This window comes from Pelobates fuscus, chromosome 3 (assembly GCF_036172605.1).
Source record: "Pelobates fuscus isolate aPelFus1 chromosome 3, aPelFus1.pri, whole genome shotgun sequence".
Taxonomy (NCBI): domain Eukaryota; kingdom Metazoa; phylum Chordata; class Amphibia; order Anura; family Pelobatidae; genus Pelobates; species Pelobates fuscus.
The window spans coordinates 174,204,249-174,226,742 of NC_086319.1; the positions used below are offsets into that span (position 1 = coordinate 174,204,249).

General features: G+C 43.6%; 1 protein-coding gene across 1 annotated transcript in view; it reads right to left on the reverse strand.

Moving 5' to 3' along the window:
- Window positions 1-22,494, reverse strand: part of OVCH1 (ovochymase 1) — a 90,810-nt gene that overhangs the window by 55,398 nt on the left and 12,918 nt on the right. Inside the window, exons 2-11 of the mRNA XM_063446207.1 lie at window positions 21,783-21,880; window positions 21,538-21,710; window positions 21,151-21,246; window positions 19,736-19,887; window positions 18,767-18,959; window positions 14,441-14,531; window positions 13,992-14,122; window positions 13,311-13,451; window positions 13,101-13,231; window positions 11,387-11,480 (exon numbers count right to left, since the gene is read on the reverse strand). Of these exons, the coding sequence (XP_063302277.1) occupies window positions 11,387-11,480; window positions 13,101-13,231; window positions 13,311-13,451; window positions 13,992-14,122; window positions 14,441-14,531; window positions 18,767-18,959; window positions 19,736-19,887; window positions 21,151-21,246; window positions 21,538-21,710; window positions 21,783-21,880 (1,300 nt within the window). The remainder of the gene's footprint in view (window positions 1-11,386; window positions 11,481-13,100; window positions 13,232-13,310; window positions 13,452-13,991; window positions 14,123-14,440; window positions 14,532-18,766; window positions 18,960-19,735; window positions 19,888-21,150; window positions 21,247-21,537; window positions 21,711-21,782; window positions 21,881-22,494) is intronic.

Consider the following 22,494-nt stretch of genomic DNA (forward strand, 5'->3'; position numbering starts at 1 on the left):
ACCCGGTTCCCGCCAGCATCCAGACGTGGGACTTGGCCCCGCCCCTTGAAGACGTGTCTTGCACTCATTGGCAGAGAAGGGATGAATGGAACCTTATGTGAGTGTTAACCCCCTCTCTGCCATAGGGGCAGACCAATGGGTGCTCGTTTCATTGTAAGCCATGCCAACCCAACTCTGTTCGTATCCGCCCTCAGTCAGGGTGGTAACTCTCACCTTCAAGTGTGAGACGTTATTATAGATAACGGATCCTTCACCAATATTTAATCGCAATTGCGATTATGATCCCTAGACTCAATATAATGATATTGCCGTATCATTGCTCTTGCTGTAAGCAGAGGAAATGATTATTAGACAGAGTGGCCCAAAATCTCACCACATATTAGTATGCCAGTGTCGACAGTAGGATAACCCCCATACAGAGGGAAGCTAGCTAAACTGGTACACGGATAAAGGCATCTTAGCCTAAATTCAGATTACTGTGCTCATGAAAACCTACCAGCCAACATGCTGCCCCTTACTATGTGTGTCGAATAAGGCTCCTATATCCGACGCACACTGATTAACCCCTTAAGGACAGGTGACATGTGTGACATGTCATGATTCCCTTTTATTCCAGAAGTATGGTCCTTAAGGGGTTAAAGGGCCTCTCTGAGTTAAGTCATGATACCTCCCTCATCATGACTCAGTTAAAATGGCAATGCCTGGTTGTGAGTGATATCTACCCGTAGGGAAAAAGAGTATGTTGTACTGGTGTATAAATTAAATCTCTGTAAACCCGGATACTCCGTTCATTAAATGGATGAAGCATAAGTCTCCTGGGTGGAAAGAATGTGGCACTTCATGACAACAAAGCAAAACAAAAATATGGGACAAAGTGCAATGTGAAAAAAAGAAAGTATATACACTATTATGTATACATAGACATATAGTCTGAAGAAATGGAATAAAATAAGATGAAGCACTCCTATTAAACCTCATTGATCTATGAAGGGAGTAAAGGTAAACCCTTAATTGAGTCCATTGGGGGCCAGAGTATTACATTTATATATCCAGAAGCACTCTCCACGGAGGAGGGTTTGGTTCAGGTCACCAACCCTCCGGCTCAGATGTACCCTCTCAATCCCTGTGAACCTCATACCGCTTGACAAGCTGTGGTGGTGTTAGTTTCTCACTGGAGACTGTTGCAGATTGTGCTTTGACAGCCTCTATTTTAAGCAATTTATTAGCGAGGTAGCTGAACCTTGCAAGGGCTCTTGTCATCACAATCTTATTTAGCACGTTATTTAGGCTTTTTATATGGAAAAAAGCAGAAGGGTGTTTAACTAGTAAAACACTTTCTCAGTTTTTCAAGTGTTCATAGCGTCTGGCATAACAATAGGACACTTCGCTCTTATCCTCCTCTAGTAAGGTGACCATGGACTCGAGACAATAGGTATGCCCCTGTGGTACACCTCAGATTATGTTATAGCTGCACCACTTGGCAGCCGTTTGATATAGGATTGTTATATACATTTGTCCAGTCAGCTTTTTCCTTTTTATTTATTTTTGTTATTTCACAAGCTTCACTATCACTTTTATAGGTACCATAAGTTTTTTTTAAGAGTGATCAATAAAAGTTACGTTTTAGTACACATACATGTGATACTCCACGGGACTCCCTAACCTATGACCCCAGCGTTTTTTTTTCCTCTTGGGATCATTTAATTTGTTAATTAATACACAATTGTGAGGGTTATCCCCTATCAGGGCGTCGCAGACACACTCTCGCTAGCTCCCTTTGGGAATACTAGCCTTTCTAAGCTCTCTGCACAATTAGCACAAGTCATTGAATGGCACTTGTCACATGACACGTCGGTGGGCGGACCTGGAATCCTTAATAATGGGATCGGATCTCCCACAGTACTGGATATGGGTGCCAAAACAGGACCGGCCTCCCCTCCAAACAACCTGCCCAGCAATATTAATCTCTGTTAAGATATGGGACACAACAGCAAGCAAGTACTCATTAACCCGCAATCCCTCACCCCTTACACCTTATCTAAGGAACAGAGCATTTGAACAGGGACTGAGGGCAAGGGACTTTAGGGGACTGGAATACAGAGGGATGCAGCGGTATTGTCAAATGTACGATACAGACGCGTTTAGGACCTTTGACAAACTCAAGCTACACGCAGCATTAGCCACGAAAGACCATTTCAGATATATCCAACTGAGAGATTTTGCTAGGAACCAAAACATACGAGCAGCAGCTAGGGCCCCAATCACATTTTACAAAAGTCTTTGCATGATGGAGACAGTACGCAAAAAGGCTTGATCCCATCCCTATACGGCTAACTCAGCGCTCCTGAGGGCAATGCAGAATCCCTCTCATACATCACACAATTGGAAACAGACCTGCAACAGACGTCAGAGGGAGGAGAATGGCAGGACATCTGGGAAGCAGCGACCAAGGTCTCCATTTGCGTGGCGCTCCAAGAGCAGTCATACAAAACTCTCATGAGGTGGTACACCACTCCAGTTAAATTATGCAAATGGTAAAAAACCTTACGGATGATTGCTGGAGGGGCTGCGGCGCAAAGGGTACCTACATTCACATGTGGTGCTTCATCTAAGTGTTGCTTCTAAGTGTGTGTGGTTGGAGATATTCTGGAGAGTTTTACAGAAGCTTCAACTGTCTAAGAGTTGTGCTAAGAGTTTTCTTTTTTACTGTTACAGGTAAGATTCATCTATAGGAAAAGGTTACTGATTGATAAAGGTTTGATTTCCTGTTGGTAATTATAAGGCATTTGATTAGATTAGTTAGCTACTTGCTATTGATTGCTGTTTAAATTAGCTATTGTTTGCATATAAGCAGAGGCCTACCCAGGTGTTAAACATTCCTAGTGGGTGGTGATTTTAGGAGTATATAAGGGTTGTTGTCATTAGCTTGGCTAATATAGCTTGGTTGCTTCATCTCAAGTGTTGCTTCTAAGTGTGTGTGGTTGGAGATATTCTGGAGAGTGTTGCTTCTAAGTGTGTGTGGTTGGAGATATTCTGGAGAGTGTTGCTTCTAAGTGTGTGTGGTTGGAGATATTCTGGAGAGTGTTGCTTCTAAGTGTGTGTGGTTGGAGATATTCTGGAGATAAACTGGAGGTAATCTGAGGTATTCAGGAGGATAAATAAAAAGTTAAAATTAGTTTCATTTAAATTATTCACCTCATTGGAATGGCAGACTTAGTTCAGTGTAATAGTTGCTATGCATTTGTTTCACGTTCCACTTTTTGGAGGTTTGGTTGCTGTCTAATCTGTAGACAGTTCTCTATCTTGCGGCAGGAGATTGTATTTTTGAAGTCTGAGATTTGTAAATTACCTGGTAAACAAACTCAGGCTGGAACTGCTGCAAAGCCACTGCCGCAGAGACATAATAGGAATGGCAGATGGATCACTGTAGGATCTGGTAGACTTAGAGTTGTGGATAAAAGGCATAATGCACAGTCTGTTGCTCTACATAATTCATTTTCTGCACTTTCAGAGTGTAATGGTGTTATGGAGACAGGCACTGAGGCTAGTGGTGTTGGGGAGAGAGGCACTGTGGCTAGTGGTGTTGGGGAGAGAGGCACTGTGGCTAGTGGTGTTGGGGAGAGAGGCACTGTGGCTAGTGGTGTTGGGGAGAGAGGCACTGTGGCTAGTGGTGTTGGGGAGAGAGGCACTGTGGCTAGTGGTGTTGGGGAGAGAGGCACTGTGGCTAGTGGTGTTGGGGAGAGAGGCACTGTGGCTAGTGGTGTTGGGGAGAGAGGCACTGTGGCTAGTGGTGTTGGGGAGAGAGGCACTGTGGCTAGTGGTGTTGGGGAGAGAGGCACTGTGGCTAGTGGTGTTGGGGAGAGAGGCACTGTGGCTAGTGGTGTTGGGGAGAGAGGCACTGTGGCTAGTGGTGTTGGGGAGAGAGGCACTGTGGCTAGTGGTGTTGGGGAGAGAGGCACTGTGGCTAGTGGTGTTGGGGAGAGAGGCACTGTGGCTAGTGGTGTTGGGGAGAGAGGCACTGTGGCTAGTGGTGTTGGGGAGAGAGGCACTGTGGCTAGTGGTGTTGGGGAGAGAGGCACTGTGGCTAGTGGTGTTGGGGAGAGAGGCACTGTGGCTAGTGGTGTTGGGGAGAGAGGCACTGTGGCTAGTGGTGTTGGGGAGAGAGGCACTGTGGCTAGTGGTGTTGGGGAGAGAGGCACTGTGGCTAGTGGTGTTGGGGAGAGAGGCACTGTGGCTAGTGGTGTTGGGGAGAGAGGCACTGTGGCTAGTGGTGTTGGGGAGAGAGGCACTGTAACTAGTGGTGTTGGGGAGAGAGGCACTGTGGCTAGTGGTGTTGGGGAGAGAGGCACTGTGGCTAGTGGTGTTGGGGAGAGAGGCACTGTGGCTAGTGGTGTTGGGGAGAGAGGCACTGTGGCTAGTGGTGTTGGGGAGAGAGGCACTGTGGCTAGTGGTGTTGGGGAGAGAGGCACTGTGGCTAGTGGTGTTGGGGAGAGAGGCACTGTGGCTAGTGGTGTTGGGGAGAGAGGCACTGTGGCTAGTGGTGTTGGGGAGAGAGGCACTGTGGCTAGTGGTGTTGGGGAGAGAGGCACTGTGGCTAGTGGTGTTGGGGAGAGAGGCACTGTGGCTAGTGGTGTTGGGGAGAGAGGCACTGTGGCTAGTGGTGTTGGGGAGAGAGGCACTGTGGCTAGTGGTGTTGGGGAGAGAGGCACTGTGGCTAGTGGTGTTGGGGAGAGAGGCACTGTGGCTAGTGGTGTTGGGGAGAGAGGCACTGTGGCTAGTGGTGTTGGGGAGAGAGGCACTGTGGCTAGTGGTGTTGGGGAGAGAGGCACTGTGGCTAGTGGTGTTGGGGAGAGAGGCACTGTGGCTAGTGGTGTTGGGGAGAGAGGCACTGTGGCTAGTGGTGTTGGGGAGAGAGGCACTGTGGCTAGTGGTGTTGGGGAGAGAGGCACTGTGGCTAGTGGTGTTGGGGAGAGAGGCACTGTGGCTAGTGGTGTTGGGGAGAGAGGCACTGTGGCTAGTGGTGTTGGGGAGAGAGGCACTGTGGCTAGTGGTGTTGGGGAGAGAGGCACTGTGGCTAGTGGTGTTGGGGAGAGAGGCACTGTGGCTAGTGGTGTTGGGGAGAGAGGCACTGTGGCTAGTGGTGTTGGGGAGAGAGGCACTGTGGCTAGTGGTGTTGGGGAGAGAGGCACTGTGGCTAGTGGTGTTGGGGAGAGAGGCACTGTGGCTAGTGGTGTTGGGGAGAGAGGCACTGTGGCTAGTGGTGTTGGGGAGAGAGGCACTGTGGCTAGTGGTGTTGGGGAGAGAGGCACTGTGGCTAGTGGTGTTGGGGAGAGAGGCACTGTGGCTAGTGGTGTTGGGGAGAGAGGCACTGTGGCTAGTGGTGTTGGGGAGAGAGGCACTGTGGCTAGTGGTGTTGGGGAGAGAGGCACTGTGGCTAGTGGTGTTGGGGAGAGAGGCACTGTGGCTAGTGGTGTTGGGGAGAGAGGCACTGTGGCTAGTGGTGTTGGGGAGAGAGGCACTGTGGCTAGTGGTGTTGGGGAGAGAGGCACTGTGGCTAGTGGTGTTGGGGAGAGAGGCACTGTGGCTAGTGGTGTTGGGGAGAGAGGCACTGTGGCTAGTGGTGTTGGGGAGAGAGGCACTGTGGCTAGTGGTGTTGGGGAGAGAGGCACTGTGGCTAGTGGTGTTGGGGAGAGAGGCACTGTGGCTAGTGGTGTTGGGGAGAGAGGCACTGTGGCTAGTGGTGTTGGGGAGAGAGGCACTGTGGCTAGTGGTGTTGGGGAGAGAGGCACTGTGGCTAGTGGTGTTGGGGAGAGAGGCACTGTGGCTAGTGGTGTTGGGGAGAGAGGCACTGTGGCTAGTGGTGTTGGGGAGAGAGGCACTGTGGCTAGTGGTGTTGTGGAGAGAGGCACTGTGGCTAGTGGTGTTGTGGAGAGAGGCACTGTGGCTAGTGGTGTTGTGGAGAGAGGCACTGTGGCTAGTGGTGTTGGGGAGAGAGGCACTGTGGCTAGTGGTGTTGGGGAGAGAGGCACTGTGGCTAGTGGTGTTGGGGAGAGAGGCACTGTGGCTAGTGGTGTTGTGGAGAGAGGCACTGTGGCTAGTGGTGTTGTGGAGAGAGGCACTGTGGCTAGTGGTGTTGTGGAGAGAGGCACTGTGGCTAGTGGTGTTGTGGAGAGAGGCACTGTGGCTAGTGGTGTTGTGGAGAGAGGCACTGTGGCTAGTGGTGTTGTGGAGAGAGGCACTGTGGCTAGTGGTGTTGTGGAGAGAGGCACTGTGGCTAGGGGTGTTGTGGAGAGAGGCACTGTGGCTAGGGGTGTTGTGGAGAGAGGCACTGTGGCTAGGGGTGTTGTGGAGAGAGGCACTGTGGCTAGGGGTGTTGTGGAGAGAGGCACTGAGGCTAGTGGTGTTGTGGAGAGAGGCACTGAGGCTAGTGGTGTTGTGGAGAGAGGCACTGAGGCTAGTGGTGTTGTGGAGAGAGGCACTGAGGCTAGTGGTGTTGTGGAGAGAGGCACTGAGGCTAGTGGTGTTGTGGAGAGAGGCACTGAGGCTAGTGGTGTTGTGGAGAGAGGCACTGAGGCTAGTGGTGTTGTGGAGAGAGGCACTGAGGCTAGTGGTGTTGTGGAGAGAGGCACTGAGGCTAGTGGTGTTGTGGAGAGAGGCACTGAGGCTAGTGGTGTTGTGGAGAGAGGCACTGAGGCTAGTGGTGTTGTGGAGAGAGGCACTGAGGCTAGTGGTGTTGTGGAGAGAGGCACTGAGGCTAGTGGTGTTGTGGAGAGAGGCACTGAGGCTAGTGGTGTTGTGGAGAGAGGCACTGAGGCTAGTGGTGTTGTGGAGAGAGGCACTGTGGCTAGTGGTGTTGTGGAGAGAGGCACTGTGGCTAGTGGTGTTGTGGAGAGAGGCACTGAGGCTAGTGGTGTTGTGGAGAGAGGCACTGAGGCTAGTGATGTTGTGGAGAGAGGTTTGGAGACTATGGTGAGGCCTAATAGAAAGCAGGTGTTGTTGGGGGATTCCATCATAAGAGGTGTGGAGATGGACAGTGGTGGTCTTGTGAGGTGTCTTCCCGGAGCTACTGCTCACAGAGACAGGAGACGTATCTGTAATATTGTTAAGCGAGCAAAGCAGGAAGGGGAATTGGATGTACTTGTCCATCTAGGGACAAATGACTTGGCTTGCAATGAGGTTTCAGAGGTTAAGGAAGTTTTTAGTGTTTTTTCCAATGATATACGGCAGGTTGCTTCCACACGGTCATCCTCAGAAGTTCTGCCTGTGCATAACACTCAGAACGACAGGCGGATGCGTATTATGGACTTTAACTTGTGGCTTGGTGAATGGTGTCGGGAGCAAGGATTTGGCTTTATTTCTCATGGTAGCTCTGTTTGGAATGGAAATAAACTGTACAAAAAAGATGGTTTGCATCTTTCTCAAAAGGAAACAAATGTTCTCAGTGAGCAGTTCAGAGGTTTTGCTAGGATGTATTTAAACTAGGAGGGGGGGGGGGCAAAAGGGTGATAAAACATCAATTCAATTGTCCCCCAAAACAAGGACAGAAGGTGCCTGTAGCAAGTGTGTTAAAAAATGATAAGCTTAGAGTCATGTCTACAAATGCTCGCAGTTTAGGGAATAAGATCCATGAACTTGTGGCAATAATGGCAACTGATAATGTAGATTTACTCGCTGTAACTGAGACATGGTATAATGAGAAAAATGACTGGGACATAGCAATACCAGGGTACTCTTTATATAGAAAAGACAGTGAAGGCAGGAAAGGGGGAGGGGTGGCCCTGTATGTGAAGGATAGCATAAAATCTAGCCTAATAAAGGTTAGTGAGGTGAACATAGAGTCCATTTGTGTTACGTTAGAATTTGGTAATCATACAGTAATTCGTGTAGGTGTGATTTATAGGCCCCCAGGACAAATTGAAGAGTTAGATAATCTACTAGTTGAGGAAATAGCTAAAATGACAATGAAGGGGGAAGTTATCATCATGGGTGACTTTAATCTTCCTGATGTGAATTGGAAAACAAAAATAGCTGCTTGTGCCAGGAGCACACATATTCTAAACTCCCTACTGGGATTGTCTCTAAAACAAGTCGTTGAGGAGCCAACTCGTAAAGTGGCCATACTAGATTTAGTGTTAACAAATGGAGATTTGGTATCCGATATTACTGTAGGTGAAAGTTTAGGATCCAGTGATCATCAATCAGTGTGGTTTAATATAAGAACAGTGACTGAGTCACACCACACAGAAACAAAAGTTTTAGACTTTAGAAAAACAGACTTTTCTAAAATTAGAATATGTGTAAAGGAGTCATTATCAGACTGGAGCAATTTAAATGGAGTCCAAGAGAAATGGGATTATTTAAAAGTTGCACTACTGAAGGCAACAGAAAATTGCATTAGGCTTGTCAGTAAAAGCAAAAAATCAAGAAACCACTCCGGTTTGAGTGCAGTGTGTGTGCGTATGAGTGCAGTGTGTGTGTATGAGTGCAGTGTGTGTGTATTTTAAAAAACAAAAAGTTAGCATTTAGTAATTATAAAAAAAAAACAGAGTGAGGAAGACAGAATGATCTATAAGATTAGGTAGAAAGAGGCTAAGCAAGTTATAAGCGCTTCCAAATCACACACAGAAGAGAAAATAGCACAGTCAGTAAAAAAGGGGGACAAAACTTTTTTTAGATACATAAATGAGAAAAGAAAAGTAAAACAAGGATTAGTTAGATTAAAAACAAAAGAAGGAAGGTATGTAGAAGAGGATAAAGGTCTAGCTGACTGCCTCAATTAATATTTTTGTTCGGTGTTTACAGATGAAAATGAAGGAGAGGGACCTCAGTTAAGAAAAAGGACAAATTAGTTATTTATTACACGTGAGTTTACAGAGGAAGAGGTTCTATTTCAACTGTCAAAAGTAAAGACAAATAAGTCAATGGGACCTGATGGAATACACCCAAAGCTATTAAAAGAGCTTAGTGGTGTACTAGCAAAACCATTAACAGATTTATTTAACCAATCATTGTTAACAGGAGTAGTCCCAGAAGATTGGAAGTTGGCGAATGTTGTGCCCATTCACAAGAAAGGTAATAGGGAGGAGTCGGGCAACTATAGGCCAGTAAGCCTTACTTCAGTAGTGGGGAAAGTGATGGAAACCATGTTAAAGGATAGGATTGTTGAACATCTAAAAACACATGGATTTCAAGATCAGAGACAACATGGGTTTACTTCAGGGAGATCATGCCAAACTAATCTTGTTGATTTTTTTGATTGGGTAACTAAAATTATAGATCAGGGTGGTGCAGTAGACATTGCTTACCTAGATTTCAGTAAGGCTTTTGACACTGTTGCACATAGAAGGCTTATCAATAAACTGCAATCTTTAAGTTTGAATTCCAATATTGTTGAATGGGCGAGGCAGTGGCTGAGTGACAGGCAACAGAGGGTTGTAGTCAATGGAGTATATTCAAAACTTGGGCTTGTCACCAGTGGGGTACCTCAGGGATATGTACTTGGACCCATTCTCTTTAATATTTTTATTAGTGATATTGCAGAAGTTCTTGATGGTAAGGTATGCCTTTTTGCTGATGATACTAAGATATGTAACAGGGTTGATGTTCCAGGAGGGATAAGCCAAATGGCTAATAATGTAGGTAAACTAGAAAAATGGTCAGAGTTGTGGCAACTGACATTTAATGTGGATAAGTGCAAGATAATGCATCTTGGACGTAAAAACCCAAGGGCAGAGTACAGAATATTTGATAGAGTCCTAACCTCAACATCCGAGGAAAGGGATTTAGGGGTGATTATTTCTGATGACTTAAAGGTAGGCAGACAATGTAATAGAGCAGCAGGAAATGCTAGCAGAATGCTTGGTTGTATAGGGAGAGGTATTAGCAGTAGAAAGAGGGAAGTGCTCATGCCATTGTACAGAACACTGGTGAGACCTCACTTGGAGTATTGTACGCAGTACTGGAGACCGTATCTTCAGAAGGATATTGATACCTTAGAGAGAGTTCAGAGAAGGGCTACTAAACTGGTTCATGGACTGCAGGATAAAACTTACCAGGAAAGGTTAAAGGATCTTAATATTCACATGTGGTGGACATGTCCTAAGGCAGAAAGCTACTGGACAGCAATAGAAAAATTGATGACTGAAGTACTGAGGAGACCGTTGGTAAGGATCCTTGGACCTATCTGCTGGCCAACCACTAGATGGACTTACAGCATGAGAACAGAAACTAGTAAACAACATAACACTAGTGGGGTATTAGCCCAAACATGGCTTAACACCAACACGCCCCCTCTTGACAAAGTCATCCCTAAAATAAAAGAGTACTTTCTCATGGATAAGCTGACAGCACAGGTGCGGAATGCTTACACCTACTTTACCAAGGTGTGTCAGCCATGGGAGGAATTCACGGAAAGGGGCAACAGCGCATAATAACTAGCAGGGGGGGGGGGCGCCCGAGTTGCCCATGCTAATACATAGCACTCACAGCATTACTTTACACTAGAAGCACCTAGTCGTCTCCCCTCTCCCCTTTAGCCCCCACCCCCTCTCTTTCAACCCCCTATACACTATACCCTCCATAAAGGTTCAAGATGGAGCAAACAATTTGACAGGCAAACTATGGAAACCACTCCTTACTCACCCTTGTCCTCTCCCACGAGAGCCCAGCAAACTGTAGTTTACATGGAAACAACTCAACATGATGTATTGTAATATGCCATGGCTATTATATACTGTTATGACTACATCCACTAATACAAGATGTTAACTATATTATGGCATTTTATTTCTACACCAAAAATGCAATGATACATTTTAAACATATAAGTGAAATAAATAAATAAATACATTAAAAATGGAGACAAATACCAGCTGGGCACACCATGTTATATGCTCCTGACTAACCTCAATATACCACAATGAAAACCAGCTAAACGGGGTCTTATATGTCAGCGGCTTAACAGTTTGTAAAGCATTATACACTGGCAAATGTCAAACTGTACGATTACATCCCAATGCATAAATTGTAAACTTGTCTGTAAACCTTTACTATGTATGACATGTATGCAATGCTACATCTTTGAACTTATAAATAAAGAATAAAAAAAAAATTAAAAAAAAAAATGAAATATTGATTAATGTCCACATTAAGGCCAGCACATTAAAAACAAGTCACTAAAATAGCTAGGATGGCTTGCTAGCTAGATTAGTTTGCTGGGTATATATTAGATTATTAGCTATCTAAGCTAGCAATATATTAATACTAATGTTTTCCTTTAATGGAAAATACTGTACAATTATTTAAAAGAGATTTGGTCAATGTATATTAAATTAATTTTCTGTCCAGTAATGTATAGTTAAATTGTGTAGAAAGAGGTTTTCATTACCAAGTAGCTGAGATTCTGAACTGTCATTGTAAACTGAAACTTGGTCATAGGCACAGTCTTTTTGAAACTCCACAGCAAAATCTTCAAAAGTAAGCTAGGGAAAAAGAAAAAGGTTTATCTGATTTAATATAACTAGAAATGCTAAATGTTCAAAAATTACACAGTGACATCATTGTAACCTCTGACCAATGTCTTGCTTTTCTTGTCTTTACCACTTCTGACAACATAATCGCACAATAACAATACAGGGTTACAGTCTCCTAGCCATTCTAACTCCAGAAAAAAATTCAAAATGCATATTTCAGAAACCATTCATTCAAATCAATCTGTGATAGTACAAACACAGTTCAGTAAATAGAGTAACTGTTTAACATTGTTATTGTGATGATCTGACTCATAAAAGTCTATGATCTATTGAGCTCCTACCTCCCTGTCCAGTTTCCTACTCTTTCTACCCCTCACTGGGAGCCAGGATGTCCAGATGCTATTAGTGGGACCAACCTGAAGCCACCCTGGAACTCCGGCTTCGCTACACACTTCAAGATTTCACTGTCACATTGGCCCTCAATTTTCTCACCTTCCCAGCGACTCGGAAAAGTGCTTTTTGGAGGGAAGCTTATGTCCATGGAAGTGAAGAGAGAGCTCCCATTTTCCATCAAGATACGGTGCCCGATAAATCAGAGATTTAAATTTGACTGTGTCGCATTTAGCCAATTATGCATGGATCAGAGCACTATTTTCCCAGAACGGGCACTCTGATCTCCCCTTTAAAATGATGTATAATATGTGAGGGTACATTAATGTTTAATAGATGTTTTGGGGGTATTTCTGTGTTAGGCTCTCTGTATCTGGGGAACAATTTGTTTACCGGTTATCAACTCAATTATCTCCCAGACATAGAGATGCCTGGGCGGGCTTAAAGGACCACTCTAGTGCCAGGAAAGCATACTCGTTTTCCTGGCACTAGAGTGCCCTGAGGGTGCCCCCACCCTCAGGGACCCACTCCCGCCTGGCTCTGGAAAGGGGAAAGGGGTAAAAACTTACCTTTTTCCAGCGCTGGGCGGGGAGCTCTCCTCCTCATCTCCGCCTCCGTTCCTCCCCGTCGGCTGAATGCGCACGCGCGGCAAGAGCTGCGTGCGCATTCAGCCGGTCGCATAGGAAAGCATTCATAATGCTTTCCTATGGACGCTTGCGTGCTCTCACTGTGATTTTCACAGTGAGAATCACGCAAGCGCCTCTAGCGGCTGTCAGTGAGACAGCCACTAGAGGATTAGGGGGAAGGCTTAACTAATTGATAAACATAGCAGTTTCTCTGAAACTGCTATGTTTATAAAACAATTAGTTAACCCTAGCTGGACCTGGCACCCAGACCACTTCATTAAGCTGAAGTGGTCTGGGTGCCTAGAGTGGTCCTTTAAGTGTTCATGTATAGAGACCCCATGCTGGGGGTCTGTGTATGAATATGTGTGCTTTTGGATGAATAAACCAGTTCTTGTACCCTTCATTAAGTGTCGACTGATGTTTGGGTATGCAGAAGTTATAATCACTGCTTCACTACGAGACCTAGGAGAATCTGCAGCGGAGGTACCACTCTGGGTACAGGCGCTCCGTTACAGTTATCGTGCCATTAGTTAGGTAAACCTAATGAGGAATGGTGAAACTGACTTGTCCACAAGGCATGCCTATGGATTATCCAAATTGCAATTTTACTTACTTTAATTATATTTCCCTTGGGAGCTTCAATGAGCCAGTGACATGTTGCAAGACTTGGGTATAAACCTGGATAATTGGAAGTATAGATCTTGCCTTCCTCCTTCAAAACAGCAATGCTACCACAGCCAGAGCCTATAACAGGGTAAATAAAATATTTGTAAGCTTTCTATAACCAATAGCATAATCAATGTTGCTGCAACTCAGTACAGACCTGCAACAGTTATGTCTTGTAATGCAAAAAAGTTCAGCTCAAAACCATAGCCCGTAATGTAGTCATCAGAGAAGAAGGAGATGGACAACTGATTGGATGGAATCAAGAGAGGAGATGGTGCAACCGATCCACATATCTTATCTAAAAATACAAATAAAAACCCACATTCATTTATAAAATGTCAATACCTTCTGGCATTATGTAAAATATACAAAATGTATAAAGCCACTTATTTAAAATAATCATTCTCCTCCGTCCCTGTTCTTTTGTGCTGGAGGAATTATTACCCAAGTAAGTGGATTAATCTCATAAGAGCAAGCATTAGGTTGTCAAAGTTGGACTTGCCAAGAATTGGATACTTTGACATTGTGGCAGGCTTATGCAATGTATGATCATATACAGTAACTAAACCCCCCTAATAATAATAAATATATATATATATATATATATATATATATATATATATATATACACACACACACACACACACACACACATACACACACACAAATTACTGTTTACACACTTGCGCAACACATGTTTATTATAATCCTGTTTTTCTTGGTATTGCATTGCTCACAACAGTAAATTTTTTGCACATTCTTTGACAAAGCAAAATTATTTTGAATGATTATCCTCAACCTTATGAACCAAAGTGACTACACAGGTGTATATACTCACTGATAACTTTGTCTTCAACATCAAACGACAGATAGTCGTAAATACAGTTAGCATGATACTCAATGTCCAGCAGTAATATTTTGATTTGGATAATTTTATTTTCTTCCACTGTAATTTTCCAGCTGCATAGGCTGCGTACAAGTCAGGAAAGTTAGTAACTTAAAAAAACGTGGAATGTTATCAAGATTGTGAGGATTGTCAGCACACATTTGTAGAAGGTACTGCCATCACATTGGCCAAGGCTAGGCCAGGTTACCCAGGTACATGGGATTTCAAAGAATTGAGGAACAAGAAGTGAACATGCCAAAGATGATATTTTGCTTAAAACAAGTAGAATAAATGGAAATGCACAAAACTCTTGACAGAAATAGCCACCGCCCCAAAAATGAAAAACAGTTTTTTGTAAAATAAATGATTTCAAATAATTTTAATTATTAAATGGTACCCACCTGTTATCAGAATAGTTTGTGTTTGCATTTGATGGGTATTTAATTGTTCCATTTTCACCACTAAAGCTCAGAACTTTTGAAGTACATTTTCCTAAAATAAATGTTCTCATTAATTCACCCAATGCATTAAGGCACAGCTCATGTTTAAGTGAAATACTTGTGAAAACAATCTACAGGACAATACTGATATCATTATTGCATTGTAGCATTATTTTGTGTGTTTTTTTTTATAGAAACTATCTGGAAAAAAAAAGTGATCGCAACCAGGAATTTCAACTAGATAGAGTCTGGCCAATTCCAGTTATGTTAACTTGTTTTTACTTTTAATGCTTTGCAAAACAAATTTAGTCCATCAAGTCTGACTTTTATTTGTACTCCAGATATAATTACCAGCTTATAAAGAAATTAATTTCTCTGCCAGGAACCCACCCCACCCATTTAATGTCTGCAAAGGTTTATAGATGGCAGCCCCCTCTTCCCAAAAAGTAAAGGAAGTGTAAATATTATACCATTTCTACAGAATGACATATCAATGTTAGCAGAAATCGAGACAGATCAAGCTATAGATGCCATTGGGTCCAGTCTGTATTAAAATTGGCTAACTTGGATCATGATATGCTTTTTGTGTAAATGAACTCTGTCCTACATAAAGTTCTCTTTCTTACAAAAACTAGCCCCCACCGGAGTACTTCTGTAAACTGCTTTTCTTTGGACATTTAGAAATATGTCTCTTCTTACATTCCTTTCCTTGAACAAAAGCACATATCCTCTACTGTATAAAGCTGATCTTCCCCAATAAAGCTAGAAGCAATTCTTCTGGATATACAACTACCACGTGTTGTGTGCCTTATTGCTTCTCCAAGCGCTTGGATAGATTTCCGTTCCTCTGAACATAATTAAAGGATGATTTATCCTCGACAAAAGCGAATAAAGATAGAATAGCCAGGACAAGCCAAAATATCAAGGGAACCAGAAGAGAGGAGAGCCATAAATAGCCAGGTCAAGGGTACCAGAAAGCAGAATAGTCAGTATACAAGGAGAAATTGAAGCGTTTGGTGTTTGAATCACCGAAGGCATGAAGAAAAGAGTGATCTCCTTCCTCCTCCTCATATGACCTGCCAGAAAAGAGGCAAAGAACCAGAACAATAAAACTTTTTTAAATATTCTTTTTTTTTCTGGAATATATGATTTAACCATACTTATTGTATGCGAGAATTATTGTGTTGTTATTTTGAGGGGAGAGCAAATTTACATTGTTATACAGGCTGTACACTTACTACTTTACATTGTAGCAGAGTGTCATTTCTCAGTGTTGTCATATGAAAATTATTTTTTTTCTCAAATTTTTGATACTGTGTGTATATATATATATATATATATATATATATATATATATATATATATATATATATGTTGATTGTTATTATTTGACCTTTTAGCTATAGGTTTGTGGGCCTCCTGTTCTGCATTACTTCCCCTTGCCTTCCATTGTTCCTTGCTATTTCATTGTGTTTCATTTTTCATGGTTAGGCTATCATTCTTTCTAGCATTCTTTCTATAGCCCCCTCTCCCAGAGTGCCCCCCCCCCCTACTCCTGGACATCTAGTAGTGGTGGATGATGCCTCTGGGGTGCCCTCATGCTACGGGTTGCGCTTACGGTCATCCGGTGCATCAGGGGCCTGCTCTCCTGGTCCCCTCATCCCCCTTGTCTGGCTGTGAAGCTTTCACCGCTCCAGCATTCTGTTATTCGTTGCGTCGACCGATGGTGGCCGTTGGCTGCAATCCCTGTGCCTTGCCTCATTTGGCAGCGAAAAGCAGGGTTTCCTTTTAGCTATTTGCAGTGCTGAACATCAGTCCTGTCCGGTGCTGCCTCCTCTCTTGCCCACGTGGTTGCCACCTGTTCTGATGCAAACAGCCAAATGCTTGTATTTGCTCCTGCCTTAAGCCCACGCCTAATCGTGCAAATTTGCAGCCAAATGCCTTCATTACGGCCCCAAATCATAGTTCTGCCGGCCATTTTGAGTTGTGAAAATCGTGAGACCTGTGCAACCATCTCCTCTGGTTAAATTCATTGAGTCCTCTGGTTAAAATCTTGTTTACCACCTGCTTTAAGCTACTGTCACACCAATTTCAGGTTGGTACTTATTGCCCCCCAGGGAGGTTGTGTGCCAGTGGATTTACCCTGTCATACTGGCTGGGGTGAGCCCCTTTGGTTAATAGTGCTGCTGAGCAAGGTCGGGCACGCACATGACCCCTCCACCTACGAGGAGTGTGGACTACCACACTTACTGTCAATTGTAGATGAGTGGCAGGCTGACGTATCCATTTCAAGAGCTGGGGCTTCAGGCTCCAGAGATGCAAAAGATCTTCATTAACCCCTTAAGGACCAAACTTCTGGAATAAAAGGGAATCATGACGTGTCAGACACGTCATGTGTCCTTAAGGGGTTAAAGAGACTTTCCTGGGTGAGCATCAGGGGACTGAAGGCTCCGATGGCATGGAAGCCCTTAAAGATACTAAGGTTTTTCTAGATGCTACCAGGCAGAGAATGTTTGACCCATGGAACATTCACCATCGCCACTCTGACCACTTGGCAAAGCTCATGCATTTCTGAAAGCCGAAAATCATTGGATAAGGGAGGTCCTCAAGAGACTGTTGCTGGCTTATATGGCCTGCGGAGGAAGAAACCTGCACAAATGAGTTGAAAAGGGATTCAAATAGGCTCAGGACAAGCTCCTGTATGCCATTGGGTTCCAGAACTGAATCCTTTGATGTGGATATGGTGCATGAGTGGGCGCAACATGCTTCTTCTCCTGGGCAATACCAACGTGACCCTCTCTTTGGAGATACGCCGAGCAGCACGGTTTAGGATTTATGGCAAATTGGCTGATTTAGGGGTCAAAGAACTGCGCCCACAGGCACAAGGCAAATTATTTGAAGAGAGCTTTATGAAAGAACTCAAACATGTCAGAGTTTCATGTCCCTAAACAAGGCACAGTCCGCGATGAGGAAGGTCTTCCGTGGTAATACCTCTTTTTGGCAGGGCTGGTCGACAGCGGGGGTGTGTTGCCAGCTGCTCCTGGCCTACAGGCCCCCCACACTACACGTCCGCCGATGCTTATCTCATTGAACTGGACTTAAACTGCATGTGAAAGGTGCTATTCAACCGGCCTCAGGGGCCAGCATCTACTTCAGCAATGTAGTCCTGGCCAAGAAGAACACTGGGGAATTCTGCCCGGTCATCAACCTGAAGGATCTAAACACTCATGTTGTCTATCAACACTTCAAATTGGAGGGTATCCACTTCCCCTGGGGTATACAATGTATAATTTACTTTGACGACATTCTGCTTTTCTGTGGCAACAGGGCACTGCTGTAAGACCACACTCATTACACCAAATTCCTGGGCTTTGTAGTCAGATCAAATCAGCCTTGGATCCAGGAGAGAAGGTCCAATTCCTGGGTTTCTAGGTAGACTCTGCACACCAACTGTCTGGATTTTCTAGCAGGCTCATTCGCCATGAGCAGCCTAATGGAAGGGAAATCCCTGAATGATGATTGCAAGGCTTCTGTACATGGCCAGAATTGATCCATCAGTTGGGGCATACTCTGTCCATGGCGGAAGGTGCCTCTCTCTCTGATAATTTACAGGTGGTGGCCTGGTCGCATGAGTCTACATTCTGGTCATTCTATTTTCTTCCGTCGTCTAATGCTGTTTTTTTTCGGTTATCCTGCAGCTTACTTATAATAATGACAGGAGGGCAAATATCCCTCCCCCTACACTCCCCACCCCCCTTTTCATTTACACAAACCTTATTTTAGTGTGGTATTGGCAAGTTTGGGGGGTTATGTTCAGGTTATTTGTTTAATTCACTTTGAAAGTTTAGTTTAATTGCGTAGAACCGAATATTTTTACCCACTTGGAAATTTATAAATTATTTATCACATTCATTATTTTCTGCCTTGTCTTTTGGCTTCAAGTGTTCACTTTCATTTGGCTAAACTTTTTCTTGATATCTTTCAGCCTAAATCACTTCTGATGTTCACACTTTTGGGATTTTCTTGTTTGATTACTTGATATACTGGTTGTTTATTGGATTCCTTATAGATTGACATTTAATTTGTTTACTATGGACTTGTGATGTCGCAAGATAAAGCGGAGGAGCTTTGGTTCCATGTACCTCTTATTACCCATGCTGGTTTATGATTGCTTCTCAGTTTTTCTATTCTACTTTGCTTCTATGAAGTTGAGAAAAAAAGTAAGTAAACTAAATGTAGCATAATCTTCAATTGCTCTTTACACATAGTTACCAATATGCCACTTACCATTTATATTGGAGTTTCTCAAAAAGTCCAAAAGTGCTGAGACCTTGGAGAAGATTGCTGGTGTTCCCCTTTCATTTTCTGATGGCTTTGAATTGCCCCAAGCTCTTCCACACCCAAGACCCCAAGATGAACACCCAGCCAAAAACCAACTCCCTGTGCGCCGTCTGCAAACCAAGGGGCCCCCAGAATCACCCTGAATTATTAAACACATAACACAGAAAACAGTCTGTAAAAAATGTAGCAAACTAAACATTTCAAGAGAAGAGATGAGAGACTATTGATGTGAGATTATAGGAGATCGTCACTAAACACTAACTAAAACACTAAAAAGGAGAACATTTCTGAATAGGGATTGTAATCCTTGGGAATATATTCAAACCAAGCAATTTTGGAAAATTGAAAAACTGGAAAAATGTACATTATTACTGGGAGACTACAAGATTCAATCCAAGATCCAGATCTTATTTTCTTGTGTTTGAGTGCGCCAAGTATGAGTTGAGTTTTTCTCATTTTAAATTTTAGAGTGCAAAATTCAGGCCATATATTTTTCTCACAATATACTTAACTGAACAGTTTATTGCAAAGAAAATTCAGAAGTAGATCTCATTGAAGAAAAAAAAAAAGAAAAGAGTAGAACAATTTTAAAACAAAAGGTATGCCATGTAGTTCAGCATTTTCACTAAAATTATCTTGCATTTTAAACTCAAATTGGCAATGTTTCAAATGCATTGGGGAAAAAGAAGCAACCACTCTTACTCTGTTGCTTGAATGGTAAGCGATAAGTCTATACACAGTAGCTGGAAAACTATGAACCTTGCTGAGTAGCCTCAAGATGGTCCAAGACCTCTTGTTGCCCTGGTAACCCTCATTTTAGGTTAAATTTCCAGGACTAAATCTGTGGGGTTTATGATAGATTTATACCAGTTTGGGAGAAATATTCTTCTTACAACACAGCTCTTTGGGTGTTACCTGGCAGGCATCTTTTCCTCCATCTGGAAAGCCAGCACACAGCATGGTCTCATGGAGAGTTGGAAGCCCCATAGAGGTCAGCACAGAGCTGCAGGTGAAATGATCAATGATTGGAAGCTCCACCTCCTGAATAATGGTAGATAGCTCCCCATCTAAAGAACATAAGGAACAGCTTTATCAGAACAGGTGTTGTCTTACTCCAACCCCCATGACTATGTCTGCTTTGTTCACGGAGAAAGGAATCTGTTTGTGCAGCATTTATGCTTAAAACATTGCCTATACAAAGACAGCTGCACTTTTGTAGCAGGGTCTAATTGCACCCCTGTTTCAGACTGCCTAATGTTATTTATGTGCAAACATTACGCCTGTTATCAGCATGCACTGCGCACTTGTTTCGGAGTTAGTGTCTTCATTTGCAGGCAAGCGTACCTGCAAGTATGAGGCCCTAAAAATGTGCTCTTCTCGTTCCCTCTATCCGCAATGACAGCCTTCTTCTCTCTCCCTCCATCTGCAGTGACAGCCCTCTTCCTCTCTCCCTTCCTTTATCCGCAATGACAGCCCTCTTCCTCTCTCCCTTCCTTTATCCGCAATGACAGCCCTCTTCCTCCCTCCTTCCATCCGCAATAACAGCCCTCTTCGCCCTCCCTCCATCTGCAATGACAGCCTTCTTTCTCTTCTCTCTCTCTGCAATGACAGCCGTCCTCTCACTGCATAATGACAGACGTTCCTAATTCCGGCTTCCTACATTCTATGTCTCCTTTCTACTTCCCCTCTCATTGACCACTCCCCTGTCAATACATCTTGCAGCTTATTGGGGCATTCCAAGTTTGCTACAGTTTCCTTAGTTGGCAGCAAGCATCTCTCGCTCTCCTGGTCTTCTAATCTCTTATAAAAGCGGTTAGAAGCCTTAGCTGCATGATCCAGTGACAGGCCTCCAATTTACCATTTTATCTTCACCTTCGCATTAGCAGTTTAATTTCTAGATATTTTATCTCTTTAATTTCCATCACTCGCTACACATGCATAATACATGTTACAGTTAGCTAGCGTTATTAAAGGAATAAAGGCACTGGTGATATTATTTTATCAAACATAACTATGTATCCCTCACTTTAGGTTATATATCTGGTTCTCACTATGGTCTTCTGCCTTTTTATTTTTTAATAAATATGCTCTAAAAGGCGATACCATATTCATAAAGTATTTATTACCAATACTTTTATATACAAGGTTATGCACTAAACTCAGAATTTCCACAAAGTATATAGTTAATCTGGAAAAGGTTTCCACCACAGACATAGTCACAATGTTACTATTTTTGCATCCATTTTCATTTGGACTTAATTGACAAAAACTCAGGGTTTGGTCAGCAACCATAATCGTGCATAAATTAACACATGCAAAAACACTCTTACACTCATTAACTTTTCCCCAGCCACTGGAGATGCACAAGGTCCCAGGCTCGACTTCCTCCCCTGCTTGTGGAAGGCAGATTGGCTGAACTTGTGTACCTGAAACAGCACATCAGGATAGAGGTCTCATACAGGTAGAGTGCAAGATGTCCTTTAAGAACTATACATGAGGTCACTGTGCACCTTTCCAGGAAAGACTCAAACAACAACTGGCAGACAGAAGCCTTTAGCCTTAATATATTTCTGGTGCAGTTCCCTAAAATGAACCTTAAAAAAATTGCCCAATATATCTTTTGGGGAACTCTGCCCTAGCAACTAGTAATGTTCCATAGGTAGGTATTAGCGTTGCCAATACACTATTTAGATCTCACATTTCTGCAAGTTACTAACCAAAGTCAATTTTTTTAGAAAGGTACAGTAGTGCAATATCGTAGCTCAAGCTACCATCATTTTTGTATTTGGGGTGTATCTTAACATTTGACACTGGGATGGTTTGTTCTTGAAGATCAACGATGCTGTGATCATAATCTCCGGCAATCACTGTCATGTGGCTCACTTTGCTTCTAAAAGAGATCAGAAAAGGTGCTGAAAGTTGTTTGACAGTGAAGATGGCAATGTGACAGAGTGATACATACTTATCTCCAGGATACACACAATGTGCAGCAGTTACCACCAATGTTCTCTGTACAATACTGCCCCCACAGATGTGATTACCATACAACTGTAAGGACACCTGAAAAATACAGAAAGATAAAACAAGTTTAGATAATACTGTAAAACAATTCAAACATTTTACTGATTCATGACATAATCACGATTTTATTAAGACACAGAGCCGAGTACTATACTTATCTTTTTCTTTACTTTGAAAAGCAGCAAAGAAAAAAAATTACAAACAAAATGAAAGAAAAATGAAATATGCAATTACATCATAACTATTAAATCAGTGGCAGGTTATAAAAGGAGTTGTGAACATTCCATAATTCTCTTTCTTTGCAAGAGACGCAATCAAATTTATTTTTTTTACAATTCTTTATTTTAGTTGTGCAGGTAGGTACATTGCATGGATAAACACCACAACAGCATACACGTTACATGCATAGGCGTGCGCACGGGGTGTGCCGGGTGTGCCTGGGCACACCCTAATCACACCTCCGTGCTGCACTGCCTCTGGGCAGACTGACATGTCGGGTCCTCGGTCTATGACCGAGGACCCGACACAGGAGGGGGCCGGCGGCGTGCACACAATGCCGCTGGGTGAGAGGCCCCTCCTGGCCCTCTGCCCTGATCCTCAGTCTGCAGCTCCGCTGGGAGTGAGCTGCAGACTGAAGTATCTCGCGATCTCCA